We start from the raw sequence: 18,262 nt of genomic DNA on the forward strand, positions 1-18,262 counted from the left end.
GCTCTAGTTTATTAATGTTTGTACACTATGCACAGATTCTTGACTGGATAGTACTATACAGATGCTAAGAATTATTACTGCACAGCAATATCCCAAAAGAAAAGTAACACAGTAGTGCATTCTTCAATAAAAAGAACCCTCAAATTAATGTGGCATTATTTTTTTACAAAAGAAAACAAAGAAGTCAAAATAATTTCTTACTACTGAATTTAACAACCCCTTCTCCCACCATATTGTTGGCATTTTGGGTCCCAACTGCATGTGAACTATACATTCAATTAATCCTCCCATTGCAAAGGAAAACACCTGAAAAATTAAATGACTGTTTTTCCGAAGCATAAGTGTAATTTAAAACATAACATTGTGGAATGAAAATCAATGGCATTGTTGAGTTTATTTTATTAAAAGTGTTTCTCTATGTACAGTGGCTATGTGAATAATCGGGATGGTGCAGCACAATAAATTTCCATTAAGAAACAATGATTCACTTACCACAGTGAAAGCAGTAATAAGGTTAAACTCTTAAGTTAAGTGGAAAGTAAGTCAAACTAAACCCCAGCAGGTTTCCTACTAGTGGCATAGCTAATGTTTTTGAAAATGTTCTGAATGTTCTTTCTCAAATATATGTATTATACATTGCAGTATTGTTAATTATATCCATTTTCGCTTTTATACACTTCCCCAGGAGATCAGTGAAGAATGGAAAACTTACTTATGGTGGATTTCAGATTTAATGAGACAAAGATGGTTTAATATATATGACAAAGTGATGTGCTCTCACCATATTTGATAGGTAATTATTTTTTATACTCTAATGGCTACCATTTTGACAATAATTAATGTGTTATTTATGTAATTAATAGATAATCAACCGAGTAATGAAATACTCTGGTTACCTCATGATGGGTGGTACTATCCTGTTTAACATCTCTAGAGCTCTTGGCATGATACCGTGTCATATATGTATTAGAAGATTTCATTTGAGAGATTTATGCACATTCCAAATATGTAAGTAACATTGCTATGGTATTTCTATTCATATATATAAAAGTCTTAGCCACATATATAAAAATGTATATTTAAAAACAAGTTTGTCTGAAATCAGATTTTTAAATCCATGGTTATGCACTTAAATAAACACTGTAACTTGCCACAGAAATAAATAGCATCCAATATTTGCTATGGAAAACATGGATCTACTGCTATAGAGTTCTGCGGGTTTATCAACAGTCCTTCATAATCACTGGCTTTGAAGCTGGCTGATAGAACAAACAGAATCAGCATTATTTTCTTCCCTATTAGCAGAAGACCACAAATCATTAAAAAAAATTATGCAGATGTCAGAAGAAAACTTAAAATTGCAATCAACTGGACATGCTCAGGAAATGAAAAAACCCTACTAACTTTATCTACATTGACACAACCTTCTCACTAAACAGCATGATCAGAAAAAGAAGAGTTAAAGAATAACCAAGTGGGAAGGCAGTAATTTTTCTGCTGTTGTTTTCTTGAACTCTTGTATAAAAAAGCACATTTAGAAGTGTTTGCAACATGCTCTTTGTGGTGAGTATTTAATAAATTGTCCACCACCTGAAGAGTCGTGTTGCCCCAGACACCCTGATGTACTAGTGGAAGAGAAAAACCTCTTTACCTCTATAGCTCAACAATTATTTACGATTCCTTTCTTATTCTTTGGTCAAAGATCACTCACAGAGTAAAGTGACCTGTAGTGATGATTCAGGTGAACATTTATTGAGAAGTGATAGCTATGAACAGTAGAAAATCGCATGGTTCTACCAGGTTTGCCTGCTAACTTAATAGCCCTCTTTTCTAAATGGTCCCACTACTTTTGGGGAATGGAACAAAACATACAATCTCCATTAACTTAGTTGCAAAGCTGAATGCTGGCCTTAGAAGGGTATCATCCATCTGAATATAGCATTGTGACCACAATTCTTTTCCCTCCTTTTCATAAATCTTCAGGTTTAGGCTTAAGACGTGGCCTAGATTAATGCAAATCTCATCGTGTATATGTCTTTTTCCACGTATCCAATCACCACAAACTTGAGTGCTTTCTCATGTATGCTAAATTTATCTCTCTGTAAATGTGACCTCAAATAGACTATTCTTGACTCATATGTGCAGAGAAATAGACTATTAAACTGACAGTCACACAACACATTAATTAATTTAACTGATGTAGTGAAGCTTTTTGTGACAAAACTCAGCTTTATAGTGAAGTAGAATGAAAGAATACTATTGCTTTTCCAGTTGTGGTGTGATTAGTCCTCTAAAGCTCTCTTTTGAACAAAGTCTAAGGAATAAATATTATTGTAAAGATTCAATAAAATCAACATGAATGAACACATAGTACATAAACGAAGATGAAAATATGAATATATTATTACATATGTACACGCGTTGCATTATGTTATGTGTAAGATAAATACTTTATCCTACCGTAAAGAGGAGTCTCTCTAAGAAAACTATGATTGTTTTTTTATTACCTTAAAATATTGCAGTTGTTTCTCAGCATTCATTGTTCCTTCATTTTCTTGTCTCAGACAGGAATTGAAGATGAAAAGCTCTGTATCTCTCAGCCACCCTTTCAGCTCTTTGATCCTGACCTCCAGCTGCCTTACCAGGCTGCCGCTTTCAGGCGAGAGCAGGTCACGTGGACCTAACCCACTGTGCCCTACCATTGTGTCCTGGATCTTCTCTCCGAGGGTTTTCTAATGCATCAGATAAAGAAAACATAGATTAGTCTTCTATACCAAAACTTATACAGGTTAATATGCAACAAGAAGCATCTGTTAGATGACTAGAGATGTGGGGGGGGGTTTCAATAATTACTACTAATATCAATCAATTTCATTCTTTGTTTCCTACTTTCAATCAATTTCATTTTTTGTATCCTTGTTTCTCACTTATGCTGTTCTCTCTGGGTCACTGATTTTGCTAGAAGCAAATCAATGTTTATTAAGAGCAGCTATGGACAGAGGAGACAAAATGGTACATAATTTTAAAAAGTAGTTACTCTACAGAATTTGTCCATGTGAGTTACTGGTTTCTAGTCAGCAACAGAAAATACAACAAGCATTAAGTTCACCAAACTCTTATCCAATGTACCATCTAAGTTTTTGGGGAAACACTGAAATATTTTTGGAGGTATGAACTGTCAGGTGATAGTTGCCAAACTCGTAGCCCTGAGATTGTATAGAGCAGCAGTTAGGTCACAGAAGAGCTGTTTTACTTTTAAAAGTGGATGAACTCATTCAGACACCAACAAGCTAGAAATTGCAAAGCCTCACTGTTCCTGAACATCAGGTCAATTATTTAGGCAACTAAATTTAGATTTAAGTTCTCCATGTTAAGCATCCACTTTAAAAATAATGGCCCAGAATAAACATTCATCTCTGATCGCTAATGAAACTAATTTACTACAGCTTTTCAAAGTAGTATTTCTAATAAAAGAACCACTGAATAACATTTTGATAGTGGACGCTGTGAGCATAATGAATATTCTGGAGGGGCCAGGGATAGAAAGTTACCTTCATTTTCAGTATTTTGAAAGGCAATCCTTTAACATCACAAGGGAGACACGCTGTTGCCTGCCTCTCCTATGCCAAGCAGTATTTTATCTGACCTATAAGAGGCTGTCAGGCTGACACTTATTATAAGCAGTAGATCTGTATTACTGATTGTAGAATAGTGAATATACACTGACAATCACATCCAATAACCTTTTAAACTGATAATTAGCAGTGGTTAATTGTCGTAACGCGAAGATACAGTTTTAGGTGACCCAGTATGGCTGTCTGTTGAAAATATATGCTTTAGAAAGTTACTGGAATGTAATTAACGACAATGAAATCAGCTTCCAAAAATAAGCTTTAAAACATAAGTAAAATTAGACCAACAGACATTAATCCACTGTGTGGCATTCTGTAAACTACATCTTTAGGAGATCACAACTGAAAAACATGCTTTCTTGGCAACACCCTTCTATTTTCTTGGTGCAAATATTGATAATTTGAAGACCCTCAGTGGAATCCAGCGTTAGCTATTGTTTTTATGCTGTAACAAAAGTAGCAGCAGGAGGTGAAATCAATGCCCTTGGAGGGTAGGGTCACAAAAAAGAATTTATTGCCACTTTTTTGTTCTGGAACAGTTTGCAATCATAAATTCTTCATAAACAGAATACTTCAGAGAATGGTCCGTCTTCATAAATATACGACAGAGGACATCAATTTCATTTAATTCACAATTTGTGTCAGCACAGCAGATGCCAATGCCTGCCTTGATAGGGTTGTTTAATATGCAATTGAGACAGAGTAATATTCAGCACAGGGGACAAAATTTCACAGATTAAACTGTACGCACCACTGACATTTCATTCTAATGTATTTCCATTCCACACTGTTCACCTTAGATGAAAGTAATATTAAAAACCATATCCCTCTATTTTACCATTGTTAGAAGTTTAAATCCTTGTCTTTAATTTTTTTCATGCCAATTACAACGTAATCATGCCAATTAAAACAGTATGCCTAGTGCCGTTGGTTTCTGCAGAGGTTTTTATTAAATTTAACAAAACTCTATCAACCTCTGCTTATTATTCATGAAATTGCATTTAGCAGGAAAACTGTAATAGTTATATTTTATTTTTCTGTAAATGCCGCCATTAATGACAAAACTTGATCCAGAGGTATATTTCGATTTTAACATACTGAGAAGTGTAGGGCTTAAATTTTTTTCGAGACAGAGTTTTCCTAGATTTTTAGAATTATGATCATTTACTTATCTCATAGTTTTATGTTCTACCAGCTCTAATCAGTGTCACTGAATTAGCCTGATTACATACATTGAAAGTCATAAATGTAAGGCTTGAAATTGAAATTATTTTAGAAATACAAGTTGTCATGATCAGATGTAAATAATAGCTTAGTAAGTCTCATTTTTATAACTAAATTATTGATGTTCAAATAGTTTTAAAATGTTTGGGGCGATGCTACACATTAAAATTAAAAAGTAATAAGCTCACTAATCATGAGACAACTTTTAACATTTTCTGACAATTTGCACATTTAGAGAATCAAGCGATTAGAAACAAATGTGCTGAACTAAAAAAGCCCCACCCTCTCTAAAATGGCTATTGCATTACCAAACAAGCTAAAGTGACACAAGCCAGTCTTTAAAATACTGTTGGCAGGCTGCATGTATAGCTTACTCGTTATATATTAGAAATGCTTTTTAAACTAAGATAATAGCATGCAAAATTATGCAATGTAACTGTATTACTAATATCACACATCTATAATTAATCATTTAAAGTAATTTATAAATTTATCTTACCCTTGATTTGAAGTGAAGGCAATTAAGGAGAGAAGTGGATGGAAAAATATATAGTTTGACCTCTCTCTCTCTCTCAGCTGTTTTACAACAATAGGACAATAGTGTCTCCTGCACGGTGCCATCACTGGTCTCTGGGTAACAGAATCACTATATCGCTTTTTTTGCCAGATTCTTGTATCTCACTCTTTGGCTGAGACCCAGCCCATCATAGCGTGAAATGAATTACATGAAACTTTTTTGGCTTTTGTCAAAAGTGAGCTGAATACAGCAGCATGAAACATATCCTGGCTGTATTCTGAGCTTCAGGTATTCAGATTTGTACTGAATTTGCATATTTGTTTTTGAGCCATCAGTGTGACCTGAAATATGCAGTGACAACCCCACTTTTCATCTTAAGGGTATAGTAAATAGTTAAACAGTAGATGTCTCTAACATGTACCTTCAGAATAAATTCTATTAACATTCACTCAAGCATGACAGTCAGTGTATATCAGATATACTGCATTATAGTTGACTTGGTGCATACCCGTAATACATGGCATATTTTACTTACATTTTTTATGTATTAAAGAACCAAAATTATTAAAGTCAGACAGGAGAAAAGCATGGAATAAAAAAAAAATCAACAGAAGAGGAAAATACTATGGAGTTTTTATAATAGCATGAGTAGCTTGTTTGAAATGTACATGGTGAATTGAAAGAGAGAGATATTTGTGCCTCAAATTAGAAATCAGACAGACAGTGTACTTCAACACACAAAAATGTACACATAACCCACAAACAGTAATAAAAATGCAAATACCACAAGCAGTTCCCATTTTTCATTAATTGAATCCACTTTTTCAAGGAGATCATTTGGTAGTAAAACACCACTTTTCTTCAGAGCTTCAACTTTACTAAGCAGTTCCATCTTTTTCGGGTGCCTGATTGACATTTCTACATTGTATCTCTAGAATGAAAAGAAATAGACAATAGTAGCTACTGTGAACAGTTTTCTCTATAAAAAATGAAACTTTAATTCTATGTGCCTAGTTATGATCATGCTTACGATGCCATTTTTAATTCTTTTTTTAAGCACACAATCTTCTCATGACGTAGTATAAGAGATTTAGGTACGAAGCACGTAGCCTTCTGGGTGACGTATCTATGCAGGCAGTTAGCAATTGATTACATATAGTAATATTCAATCGCTCACAATATTCACTTGTGCGGTAATATTCACTAACAGCTTCTTCATCTGAAGCTTGATCTGCCTTTGTCTCATTCGAGTCAACAGTATTTTATTTTTCAAATACGCTGCTTCAGCAAGTAACACTGAGGCTCTCCATTGGAAAAAAAAAAAAAAAAGAAAAAAAAGGAATAATTAAATCATTTCCTAATTGTTTTTCCTGTAGAGTTTATTTCTTCTCTGTCTCTCATTGTGGATTCTGTCTCACATATGGGCCTGAAACACTATTACACATAAAAACATGAGAGTTTCACCTCAAAAAACCAATTAGACATAACTCCCTTACCACACAATACCAGTAACTTGATTTTTATTGCAACAACCAACAGGAGCAGTGAAATGGCACACAAATGAGAACAGCCACAATGCTCATACAGACCAATAGTTTCTTCAAGCTGAAACTACCTTTTATGTCCTGCACTGTTGTTTGGTTGTTTGGTTTTTTTTAAAAAAAAAAAAGGACCGAGAAAACAGGAAGAAAATCAGAAGCTTCTTTCCAAATTACATTAATATAACTTGCTAAATATTTTAACTGTATTAGTACTCTATAAAAAATGTATTCTAATCTACAGACCAATTGGCAAATAAATCTCTTTAAAACCTGTATTCTCTAAAAACTCCAATTAAGTATTAAATATAATAGTTACTTTAGTGATTAATTATGTTTTAGTAGCTGGTACAGTAAATAAAAAAATAAAATTTAACGCACAGGCATTCATTCATATACACACCCTACATACAGTTAAGCTAATTCCTTCTCCCTCTTATGTATAAAACACTCATAGAAACAGAACTTCTGATATGGTCAAAAATGCACCGTTTACTGAAAGAGGAGAGTTCAGCACATATTCTTGCAAAGGTGTTTACAAGATATATATAAATTGTGCATAGCTGTTAGCAAATTGCATCCAAACATTAAGCTTTTTTTGCTTTAAATTCAGCCAAGAAAATTGCTATAGCAGCTCATACTGAAAATGTTATTAACTGGGCTAAGTATAAAAAAATTAAACTAGAATAAGGAATGTTTAAAACATGGGTGCCTTTTCCAGATCCAAGAACATGCTCTGTAGGAAAACAAAGCAAAAATACAATTGGAGACAGCTTAAAGAAAATAATAAAGGTGTGAAATCACTGTTTCAGCTAACAGGTCCTCAGCATTTCCATGCATATGTTTGCATATTGTTAGTTTCATATTTTAATCTCTCATTTACACAACACATGCACATCATTTGTATTATGTAAACTTCAGCAAATATTAGTCATTTGTGGATCATGGAGCAAATGTTTTAAATGAGGTGATTTAAACCATTTCTCATTATTAATGAACACTGATCAGGTGTCTGCGTATCCAAAATTACATGAATATGCATAGTAAAAAACAAGGAATTGTTTATAAAGAACTTGCCTTTTGACACTCGGTGTACAGCAGCTAAGGTTTTAGAAAAGTACAAGGGTAGGTATCAACCAGGTCTGGCCTGAGGGAACTGGATCTGCCAAGAGGCAACATCACTTTATTGGACTAAAATGTTCAACAAGTTTGCCTCTTGGTCCCGTATTATTGCCTTTTCAGCTAGAATGATTACTGTAGGAGATTACAATCTTCTTTATGTAATCTGATTTCTATTTAAAGATGATATAGCTGAGAAGGATTTGCATAATTATTTCCATAAGTACATGTAATATCAAGGGGAATCCAGAGTCCAATTTGCTAGGCACTGAAATCCAGTTCGTGCGACTCCCTTTCTTTTGTCAAGCGAATTAATAGACTGAGGGAGTCCTCTAGCTGTGTGACACTGATGCAGGCACAGCTCGGTCGTTCCCGTCCCCTCTCCCAGGCTGCCAGCTGCTGCTGCCCGGACTGGGGCTGGGGATGCTCCTGGACGATGCAGGACCGGTGGACACATAAAATATCTTGCGTCTTTCATAACTACAACGCTCTTGTTAACACAGAAACGGAAGATGTTTCATTTAATTTTGGAATAGATAGAATAATTCAGTGCAGCATAATCCAAATAGTGTGACAGATGTTATGAAAGATTATTACATTAAAAAAATAAATAAGCTAGATTTTGTGTATGTGCTTTGTCTTTGTCACTGTGTAACCTACTGTATAAACAAGCATGTTGAAAGTGCTGATTGATAGAAAATGCATTATACTGTAACTGTAAAAGATGAAAGAATTCAGTTCATTATTAGATGTATTGGTATGTGACTGTGAGTCAGTATTGTTTCACTTCTGGATATTTAACATGCAGTCCGTATTTTAAGTTAAGGGAAGAGCTTAATGTACAGGAGGCACAGTTTGAGAACTGATAGCATGAAATGCTATTGCTAATGCTATTTTTTAATCCATTAAACACCTACGCTCTAAGCAGTTGCATGGAAAAATTAGCTACCAGCTCTATCAGTGCTGCACAACCCTAGTCTGGTAGGACTACTTAATCCTGTGGTGAGGAGATAATTTAATCTTCAGATTCATTCTTTCCTCAGCTTTAAGTGAGCAAAGGCTGCTCCATTGTGACAGTCTGTGGATGCTATGATATAGATTACTGTTTAATAGACAAAAATGAGATTCAGAAAGTTAAAGTCACAAGTTTCTCGCAACAGCCACAAAAATAAGTAAATGAGTAATACTTAATTTCCCACAACACCTGTCATATTAAAAAACTGGGGGAAAAAATGCCAAACAACAACATACTGGAAAAACTGTAAAATATTTACAGCATGATCAGCTGTGTGTATGCATGGCTGGTTTTGTGTTCCTGAAGCCACTCAAAAGAAATCAAAAACATTGTTAAATTAAAGAATTTCGGCTTTTTATACCTTCTTACTCAATACAATCTGTATTTCTCAAAGGAAAAATAGTGGAATTTTTAAAAAGGCAGTAGCATTTGTCTGTGAATAAGTTTTGGCAAAAATATTTAAATTATGAGAAGTTGAATTCCAAAACAAAGCAAGTTAAAACCTTACTCCCTCTCATAAAAATATTCTAGGAAATCCAGGCAGGCTTGATTGAGACACATTTTTTGACACTTTATACTAAACTGCACCTTTCTTTTTTGTCCTTTTTTTTCTTTTTCTTTAAAAAATTATATGAAACATTTTTTCTGTGAAAAATCACACCCAAAAATTCTGCCCAAGTGGAGACTGGAACAATGCCTTGTAACAGTGTTAATTGTCACCATGGAAACCAGAAGAATAAGCCATTTTGAAACTGGTATAGAAGGCACACATTGAGCAACTCAAGCATTTTTCAGCCTCCCTCAGTGTTAAGGAACAAGATGCCTAGTCACTGAGAGGTCAGAGAAAGAAATCATCATGAAAGGTTCGTAGATGTGCACTGTCTGGTAAACAATAAAAAAATCTGTACACAGTTAACAACTCTGTAAGACTGCGCACTGCATCTTTCAGAAAGAGAAACACCACAAAAAGATGATCAGGACTAGGGTGCGGATTCCACTCCTCGAGCAAAACTTCAGGGCAATATTATGCGAACCTTGCCCCTAAAGCTCCCTGGGAATTCTGTTGTTGTAGTAAAACTTCAGAAAAGGAAAAAAAAAAAAAAAGCCTGCATGATGGAATTCAAAATAATGCTCTAAAAGCACACAGAGAGATTAAGACATCCATTGTAAGACTTTCGTATGGTGCTTCTGTTGGTTATAGTGAAAAGAGACTAGACATACTGAACACACAGTGGATCTATGGCTACGAAGTACAGAAGAATTAAGCCAGTGAACTTTCTCCATTATTGGAATACGGGTGTGCTATTTGTAGATGTTCTGCATTCCATCATTCACGTACTAATAAAGTATCTTCAGCCAAATGGCACTCTGTGACACACAACTGAGATCAGGACTGAGTGACCCGTGATTATTGTTTTACCTGGACTGGATCTTTAAATTTTAAAAACTTGCCTTTTGGAGTGTTTCAACTGCTGCAGACACAAATACATAGACACACACGTGTTCAGTGTCTGTATGCGCATTCAGAGTTATCGTTGGCACGCATTTGCAAAATATACTACATACATAAAGTAAAGAATACTCTGCAAGCAAATTCACCAAATACATAATATATATATATATATGTATAGCAACGCACATGTAGCAATATTTGTCCATCATCTCTTCACACACTCACTTTGCTTTCTGGATAATGTTTGCACTCTTCATGCTAGGCTTCATGGTGGCCCCTTAGGAAGCCCATGCCTAATGCCATTCAGTGATGAACAAAGAGTCTTTTTATTCCAAAGTCCAGGGTCCAAAGCTCAGCTGTATACAAGCAAAGTGAAGGAATCTGCTAGAGGCCAGCCTACCCTTCACAATAGCTCTTAATGCTTCTACCTTTTTGGTACTATCAGTGTGAAACATTTTAGAAACCATCCAGAAGCCTGGTTATATTTCTTACACTGTCAACAGCACTAGAACCTCTGGACAACATTCAAGATCTGGGCTGAGTGATCTGTCTAGATAAATAGCAGTTGCTGTTTCTTGCAAACTTCATGTATTTCACTATTAGCAATTTATGGCAAATAATTGCACAGGGAAATTATAAAGACTCCTACAATTGTCCTTGTAAATTAATAATAGGCTTTTTTGATTGGGATAAATTTGCTGCTGAGCCTTTGGAAAAATTAAAAAGTGCAATGTCATTTAAAATTGCCAGAACTCACACAGCAAATTACATCTGAGGTTAAGAATCAGTTTTTCCTCTTCTAGTTTATTCCATTTGCATGATCTGGAAATCATATTACATTGGCTATGTATTGTTAATTGGACATAGATTGCATTATCTTTAATATAAATGAAACTACAAATATTAAAATGAATTGCAAATTCTCTAATAGAAGATCATAAAACAATCTTTTTTAAGTATCTCCCATTAATAATTTAATTCCAATTATATCACTCAGAAAACTCAAGAAGGAGAGTGCTAACTTATTTCCATTTGCCTTTTTCCCCTACAAATAAGCACACTAGTACAATATGTATTTGTGTGAGAGTGCATGTGCATATGGGTGTATGCCTGTAAAACAAAACAAATCTTAGCGCTTTGCCTTAAACCCCTGCAAACACCTTGCTTTCTTGTTTCAGAAACTAGCAAATGTGGATTACACTTCTGCTAGGTATTCCTTTCTGTGGCAGCTAGAGAAATAAACACATTGAAAGAAATATTAAGTAACTTCATGAACTAAATTTTGCCTACGTTAAAAAATATGCAGTTGGTACCCATTGTTCTGCCTTTTTTTAAGGAAGGTGATCCCAACCCTTTAAATTTTACTATAAATGTAATATCTTTTTGAAGACGTTGTATGCCCTTTAATGAATTTATATTAAATATTTAATACTGTTTAGGGCATATCCACTACTACCAAAAACAGTTATATTCCCAGCAGTCCCACTGTTTCAGGCAGAGGGCTTGATTGATCCTCCTAGCCTGAATTGAGTAGAATGAAAAGAAGCAGTTGGAAAATAGCTGCAATCATTTAATGCAGATGACCTCTGACAGGCTCACAGCTCTTCTATCTGAACAGAAATTTGCATGGGGTCTCTGTGCAGAGGAACAATGTAACCTAAATGGTAGACAATCTTTATTCTAATGAAGTGGGTGTCAAGGTCAATGTAAAACTGCAATGATAAATGGTGCACCACTAGGCAAGAGAAGTTGCATAGGCATTGTAGTGCTTTCACATTAATTGAAGGCTGAAATGCACTGAGTGAAAGCACAAGACTCTCTTTTCACCATAATGTGTTAATGCACAAATGTTTAAATGTTTTATTCAAGCCCCTAGCCTGTTGGCACAAATCTTATTGCAAACAAAAATACAATAGTTGGCCAATAACCAGAAAAATAGAACTTTTTATTAGCTTGCCTTATTTTTTGAGTCTCTAACAACTTCCACAACCTACTCAGAGTACCAAAAGAATAACAAGTCTCCAGACACCTAATGTAATTCCCATGATCCTTTTTCTATTTAGGATATCTGTCTTTAATTAGTTCCAAACAAGCAAGTCTTTAGACAACTCTTCATTAGATACCATTCCCAATGAACTAACTGTGAGAAGAAAAGTCATGCTTCAATATTATTATTTCCTAGATTCCAAGTTTTCTTTTAGTATATAGTTAACATCTCCAGGTGCCTTTTGTTCTCAGTAAGAATTAGACCAGTAAAACTGGGTTTTGTAATGCAAAGAGTTGTGTGCCTGGAGTGGGGACTGAACTACAATCTGTTATTGTGGCTTTGTCAAAACCGCAATACAACTATAATTATAGTACTTCATCAGTCGATCAAGCAATTTGTAGAAGTCAGTACATTTTGTCTTATAAAAATGAGGAGGACAGTAAGCTGCTTTTTAAAATCCTGAGCTGCTTAAGCTTGTTAAGGGTATATTGTTTGCTAATACACTCATTAGCAGCCAAGCATTTTAACTTCATCAATTAAATGGGAAATGGTGTTGCACCATTAGTTTCACAAAATGCTAAAATACAGACAGCAGTCTACAGCTAAAAATTTTAGAAAATGTATTTTCACCCGCAAGCCGCATTATACACTTCAAAGTGTTTTTTGTTCAGCGACATATACGTGGGGGTGTCTGTCTGTGGAAGGATGTAGGTGGTGAAAGCCCTGCATATAGCTGTGAAGCCAATTATATATACACACATATACACCCACTTAAAATTTCCCAAGTCCCATAAGGATTACTGCTGAAGCACAGCGTCATTTCTTGACACCGATGAACGCTTACTCATCTGAGTAATCTCAAGGACGACAGAAGTTTATTCCTGTGAGCAACTAACAGCTTTCCTGGATAACTAGCAGGTTCGCAATATGAATAATAAATTTGGAATATTTATCAGCCTTTATAGTTTTAGGCTCTTCTGTGCAAATAAATGTTAATACTACGATTACAGTTTTTAGACAAAGAGCTATAGCTTGTTAACTAATTAAGAGGATCTGCAGTACTTTCTGTTTCTGGGAGGCTGTGAGTGGCACGTACTATACAATGCCATTTCTATTTTACAACTCACTTGTGCAAGGGAATTTTCCATATGGAAATCAGTCTTCAGGATATTGCAATTCAGAGAATAAACTCCAACAGAATTAAAACAAATTTTTTTTAAAAAAAGTATAGCGTAAAGGGAAAAAAAACCCCAAACAAACAAAAACCAAAACCAAAAAAACTCGCTCCTGATGAAACTGTTTAAAAAACTGTACAGCTTCATCTGTGTGTGATTTGTCAGGTCTGAAGCTTTGACGTGCCCAAGGGGCAGACCCCAGCGGGGAGTAGGCTGCAGAGCTAAATAGCTGTGAAAGAAGTCTTAATGTAGGATGGAATTCAAACTAACCTTGACATGACCTCGGGAAAAATATGCAAAAAGTAAAATGAATGCACTCTGCAAGATACATCCTAATTTTGTGGCCGAGCTGGTTAGTTTCACAAACATAACTGGGACTTTAAAAGCAAAATAAAATGCGAGGAAAAAGGGGAAACTTCGGAATTCAGGGTAAAAACTTATGCGGGCATGGGGTGTTGCTGTGGAGGCATATGAACCATTTGGAAACAATCCAAATAAAAACCAACACTGAACAATATTGTTGTCAGCCTCTCTATTCAGGAAAATTGTTTTTTTAGGTTGAATATAAATGACACAAAGCCAAGATTACATCATTGCATTACAAAGTCTGTTGTGGCTTTTAGCCGAACAAGCCCCATGGATCTACTAGCTGATGGCAGTAATTCAGTCCGAAGTTTTAAAGGCTTCTCTCCTTTTTTTTTTTTTCCCCCCTAAGCTTTGTTGATCTAAATATATAGGAATCTTGTTTAAATACTGATTATTTATTAGTTTTTTAACCCACATCTCTGGGTTTGTTCTGCAAACTTACTACTTGATACAAACACTAAAAATTACAGTGGGTATATTAAGTCTTGATTTGGCTTTATTATGCATTTTGCCTGTCTTGCTCAGTGTTCAGTTAAGCAGTAAGACATCCACCTTAATACAGCAGCCAAGAACTGGCTAATTCACTAGATATATGGAAATTTTAATTGAGTGTCAACTTGTGTTGAAATTCAATCCCATTACCTTCAGAATACAATTTTGTAGCAATGCTAGTTATTTACTACGCTATTAACCAGATTTTAAATATAATTAAATTGCTAAGAACATATAGCCAAAATACAGCTGTTGGAATTCATATAGCAAAAGTAATCAAGTATCAGGTGCATGAGATTATGCTAGATCTATAAGATGCTGTCCATCTACAACTGAAGACAAACCCTGGCAGATGATGGTAGAACATGGTCCCACAGTACAGGTTACGGAACAGTTCAGCTAAGGCCACAGAGTTAGTGTACTTCATGTTATAACAATCTGTTGATATTGTAAACTATGCGTTTTACTGGGATCTTTGGCTGATATAGGAAAGAATTTCTGAGATCCATCTCATATTGCTTACAACAGTACTATTAGAGCTTTGAGGGCTTTTTCACACCTTGCGCCAGAGGTGTGACTTTTGGCACAGACTAATACGGATGCAACCAACAGATATGCTTACAATTTCAAATGTGGATTTAGCTTAATTTAAATTTATCTAGTTGACTGGAGAATAATTTATATTATATAAATAAAAAATAGTGCTCTTTAGGAATTAATAACTACTATATCTTTGGGTTAATGCTCAGGTGTATTTATTCAGAAAAAAACCCACCACACAAAAAAAAAACCCCAAACAAGACAAACAAACAAACAAAAACCAAAACCACAAACAAACAAAACCACAAACAAAACCCAAAACAAACAAAAAATGGCAACAAAAACCAACCAAACAAACAAAAAAAACCCCAAACATAGAGCAAGGGAGATTCCAAAATAATGGTGTAGACTGCAGTTAGTCCATTACTAGTGGAGAATGTATTTGATGGCAGGGACACTGTTTGGCCTGGAAACAAAAAGGTGAAGTTGCAGCTCCATCCTTGGCTGGATATTCTGAAATGCTGACCCTACATGTACCAAATCTCATATAGCTACACTTTTACATTTAGATTTTTCCAAAATAAAATATGACAATGTAAGATTATGGAGATCTTTTGAAGAAGATAATCAAAGAAAGTAATTTATAACCTGCTATCCTCCCTTCTGCTGAAGCTGTGCCTGCTTCTGCAGTATGCATGAAACATAAAATTGGAACTACTCTACACAAAGATTTAATTCCAAATGCACCGACTATTGTCAAGGTGTGTGTTACAGGCATCATTCTATTTTGAAACGGATGTTCCTGTGCATTTATCTTTCACAGACTGGCTCTTCTGAAGTCCTTACTTCATTGTTACTCAGCCAGAATGCTAATGGTGGTCAGTAATAACCTCCCGTGAGTGAAGCCTGACTGAAAATAGACAAATAAATTATCCTCTCTTCTAGCAATACCTACTGGGATATGTTTGAGGGTAGAATACCTTTGGATATTTCTTCTTCTTACCTATTTGCTGTACTGTTTCATGGGAGTAGAGGTTCTCCACTGCAAAAAGAGCCAAATAGAAATCTAAGTTCCTCAGACCAACAGAGGGAGAACTCAAAGGACAGGAGAATCCACAAAGATCAGTATACCCACTATTTGAGGCACAGTGGATTTAGTAATCCACATTGCTAGACCTTGTCAACTGTGAGAAAATAAAATGATCCCTGGCCGATGGAGACAGCTCTGCAATCTCTGCAGGCTGGTGAGTGACCTCAAGTCAAGACCAGACAGGCTCTGCAACTAACTTGCTCAGTCTCTAACCTCCGAACATGTGGATCTGAGTTCTCATGACCTGTAGTATCCAGGGTAACAACATGAGCTTTTTTTCTAGATGACAGAATTGACACCTGTTCAAGTGCCCATCTAGGTGTTGACTGGAAAAGAGGTTGACAGCAGATTTCTCAATTTGCCCAAAATTATAATGAAAAATGTCATTTTTTAAGTGCACATCCTGTACTGTATTAAGGAAAGTGAAAGCTAATAGTTTTTATAATGTGCTATTTGATTTGTTCCTTATAATTTCCCTTGAGTTATGACAAGGTTGGCACATGCAGCAGGTCCACTAGGAGTGCTAAAACATCTCCACTGACTATCTAAAACCACAGCAATCACCATAATTCCTCTTATAGCAATACCATTACAAGGTACCACATCAAAACTATTGTTAAAACATGGTAAAAAGAAAGTTATATCATTACCTACTTATTGGCATCTCCAGATAGACATATCCTGAACCCTTCAAGAGATGTAGCAGATACCAGCTATTCACATTGCCAGTACACATTGATGTTATTAAAACAAAAGGAGAAAGTTGGCATCCCATTGCCATTGTCAGTGTTAACAATAGGCTAATCTCATTTTAAGTTGAGAAGTTATTTTTATGATCAACTACAAACCACTTTCAAGAGCAAATTTGTAATGAAACTGCTGACACAGCTTAAACTATGGCTGTGTGAACGCTGCAGAAACAGCTATTTCAGAAAACATTTTTAGCATTAGGAGAAGTCCAACTTTGTTTAAACTCGAACTTATTTTTTTACAATAGCGAGTAATGTTAACAGCATGCTGAAAATGTTAGGGCTAAGTGTACAGTGTCAAAATAGATTGAATCTCTCTGAAAACTGGAAATTCAAGCTTTTTAAACATAATCCAGATGTTTGGCTTTTAATCACATTTCAAGAAAGAGGAAACTTCTGCAATACAAAATTCATACATGCATATTTCATTAGTGCCTTTCCTATCACTGAATTAAAAATTTCTAACATATGTTTTCCTCAAACAGATAATGTTTAAAATTAGAAGAGCTGGCAAGAAGTTGTACACCTCACAAATGTCATTGAATTATTTTAACATGGAAGAAAATATTTCATTTTTACTGTATTAACAGCTTTGATAGCAAATTCTACAGCAGTGATCATTTCTTGCCGTATTGATAGGAAGTTCAATAGTCCCTGAAACAAACTGAGTGTATAAAGATGACTGAACAGCAAGAACTAACAGCCCACCTTCTTCAGAATATCTGAGACTGATAACACCCTGATGGACCTACAGGTATTTAACACAGACACTTTCTCTTTTACTCACTGGTGATCAAAACAGCATAATGGTATGCCCAAGTAGCCTCTTCAGCAAGAGCCAGACTACCTTGAAGGTGGAAAAACTTCTTCCAAGATGTATTTCAATTCCAGAACATGCAACAACACCACTGTATTTGCTGAATGATATTTAAAGGACTGTATCAGTGTGGCCTTTTTTCTAAAAACTAACATACATAATAAATTATATATTGGGGTTTTTTTAACCTCTGGAGTCTTAGAAAATTAGACTGAGTTAATTTCTGAAAATAGAGTTTCTGAATGTAATAATATTTTAATATTTTAAATAATTTAAGATAGATAAAACCTAAGCAATAAAAATGAGAGGATCTCTATCACACATAGAAAAAAAAGAAAAGGGAAAAAGACAAAGAAATCCTGCTTCTGGCTATCTGCACGTGATACTGGGTTTTCTCCTTAAGAGCCTTGCAGCTTCCAAGGAGTATGTGAAGTGTGACCATGAACCACCAGGAAGAGAAATATGCACTGTGTTATTCTGTGATGTGATGGAGTGAGATGTTACTATCAACTTCAGTTCTGTTCAGAAATGTTAGAAACTCAACAATC

At 35.2% G+C, this 18,262-nt stretch overlaps 1 protein-coding gene across 4 annotated transcripts in view; it reads right to left on the reverse strand.

Annotated features, from left to right (window-relative positions):
- AKAP6 (A-kinase anchoring protein 6) overlaps positions 1-18,262 on the reverse strand; it is a 233,361-nt gene that overhangs the window by 47,352 nt on the left and 167,747 nt on the right. For all 4 annotated transcript variants that reach the window (XM_065635372.1, XM_065635371.1, XM_065635373.1 and 1 more), the window contains 2 exons: positions 6,158-6,304; positions 2,508-2,732 (listed from right to left, as the gene is read on the reverse strand). In XM_065635372.1, coding sequence (XP_065491444.1) covers positions 2,508-2,732; positions 6,158-6,304 — 372 coding nt within the window. The remainder of the gene's footprint in view (positions 1-2,507; positions 2,733-6,157; positions 6,305-18,262) is intronic.

Source organism: Caloenas nicobarica, chromosome 5, assembly GCF_036013445.1.
Source record: "Caloenas nicobarica isolate bCalNic1 chromosome 5, bCalNic1.hap1, whole genome shotgun sequence".
Classification (NCBI taxonomy): domain Eukaryota; kingdom Metazoa; phylum Chordata; class Aves; order Columbiformes; family Columbidae; genus Caloenas; species Caloenas nicobarica.